The sequence below is a fragment of the Penaeus monodon genome, chromosome 21 (assembly GCF_015228065.2).
Source record: "Penaeus monodon isolate SGIC_2016 chromosome 21, NSTDA_Pmon_1, whole genome shotgun sequence".
Lineage (NCBI taxonomy): Eukaryota > Metazoa > Arthropoda > Malacostraca > Decapoda > Penaeidae > Penaeus > Penaeus monodon.
In genome coordinates this window covers 9,720,516-9,720,755 of record NC_051406.1, presented here as the reverse complement: position 1 = coordinate 9,720,755, position 240 = coordinate 9,720,516, and the positions used below count along the sequence as shown (strand labels likewise).

The following is a 240-nucleotide window of genomic DNA, read 5'->3' as shown; positions in this document are numbered from 1 at the left end:
CGCTTTGGCATTTTTGCTTCTTTCCTGTTTGCTCATCATCACAAATATTTCAGAGCATGTTTCTGAACTATGGCGAGATTGGCCAGACTATCAAGGACCTGATGGAAGATTACCAGAAGAAACTGTCAAAGCAGCAGAAAGTGGAATCCATCAGCGACATGAAGCATTTCGTCGAGAGCTATCCACAGTTTAAGGTAAAGGGGTTTGACTGTAAGGTGACTGTGGGAGATATATTTTTGG

The 240-nt window shown here is 42.5% G+C and overlaps 1 protein-coding gene across 1 annotated transcript in view; it reads left to right on the top strand.

Annotated features, from left to right (window-relative positions):
• The window catches only part of LOC119586190 (vacuolar protein sorting-associated protein 45-like), a gene marked incomplete in the record, with an annotated part of 11,967 nt that overhangs the window by 6,619 nt on the left and 5,108 nt on the right, over positions 1 to 240 (top strand). Inside the window, 1 exon segment of the mRNA XM_037934892.1 lies at positions 54 to 194. Within this exon segment, the coding sequence (XP_037790820.1) occupies positions 54 to 194 (141 nt within the window).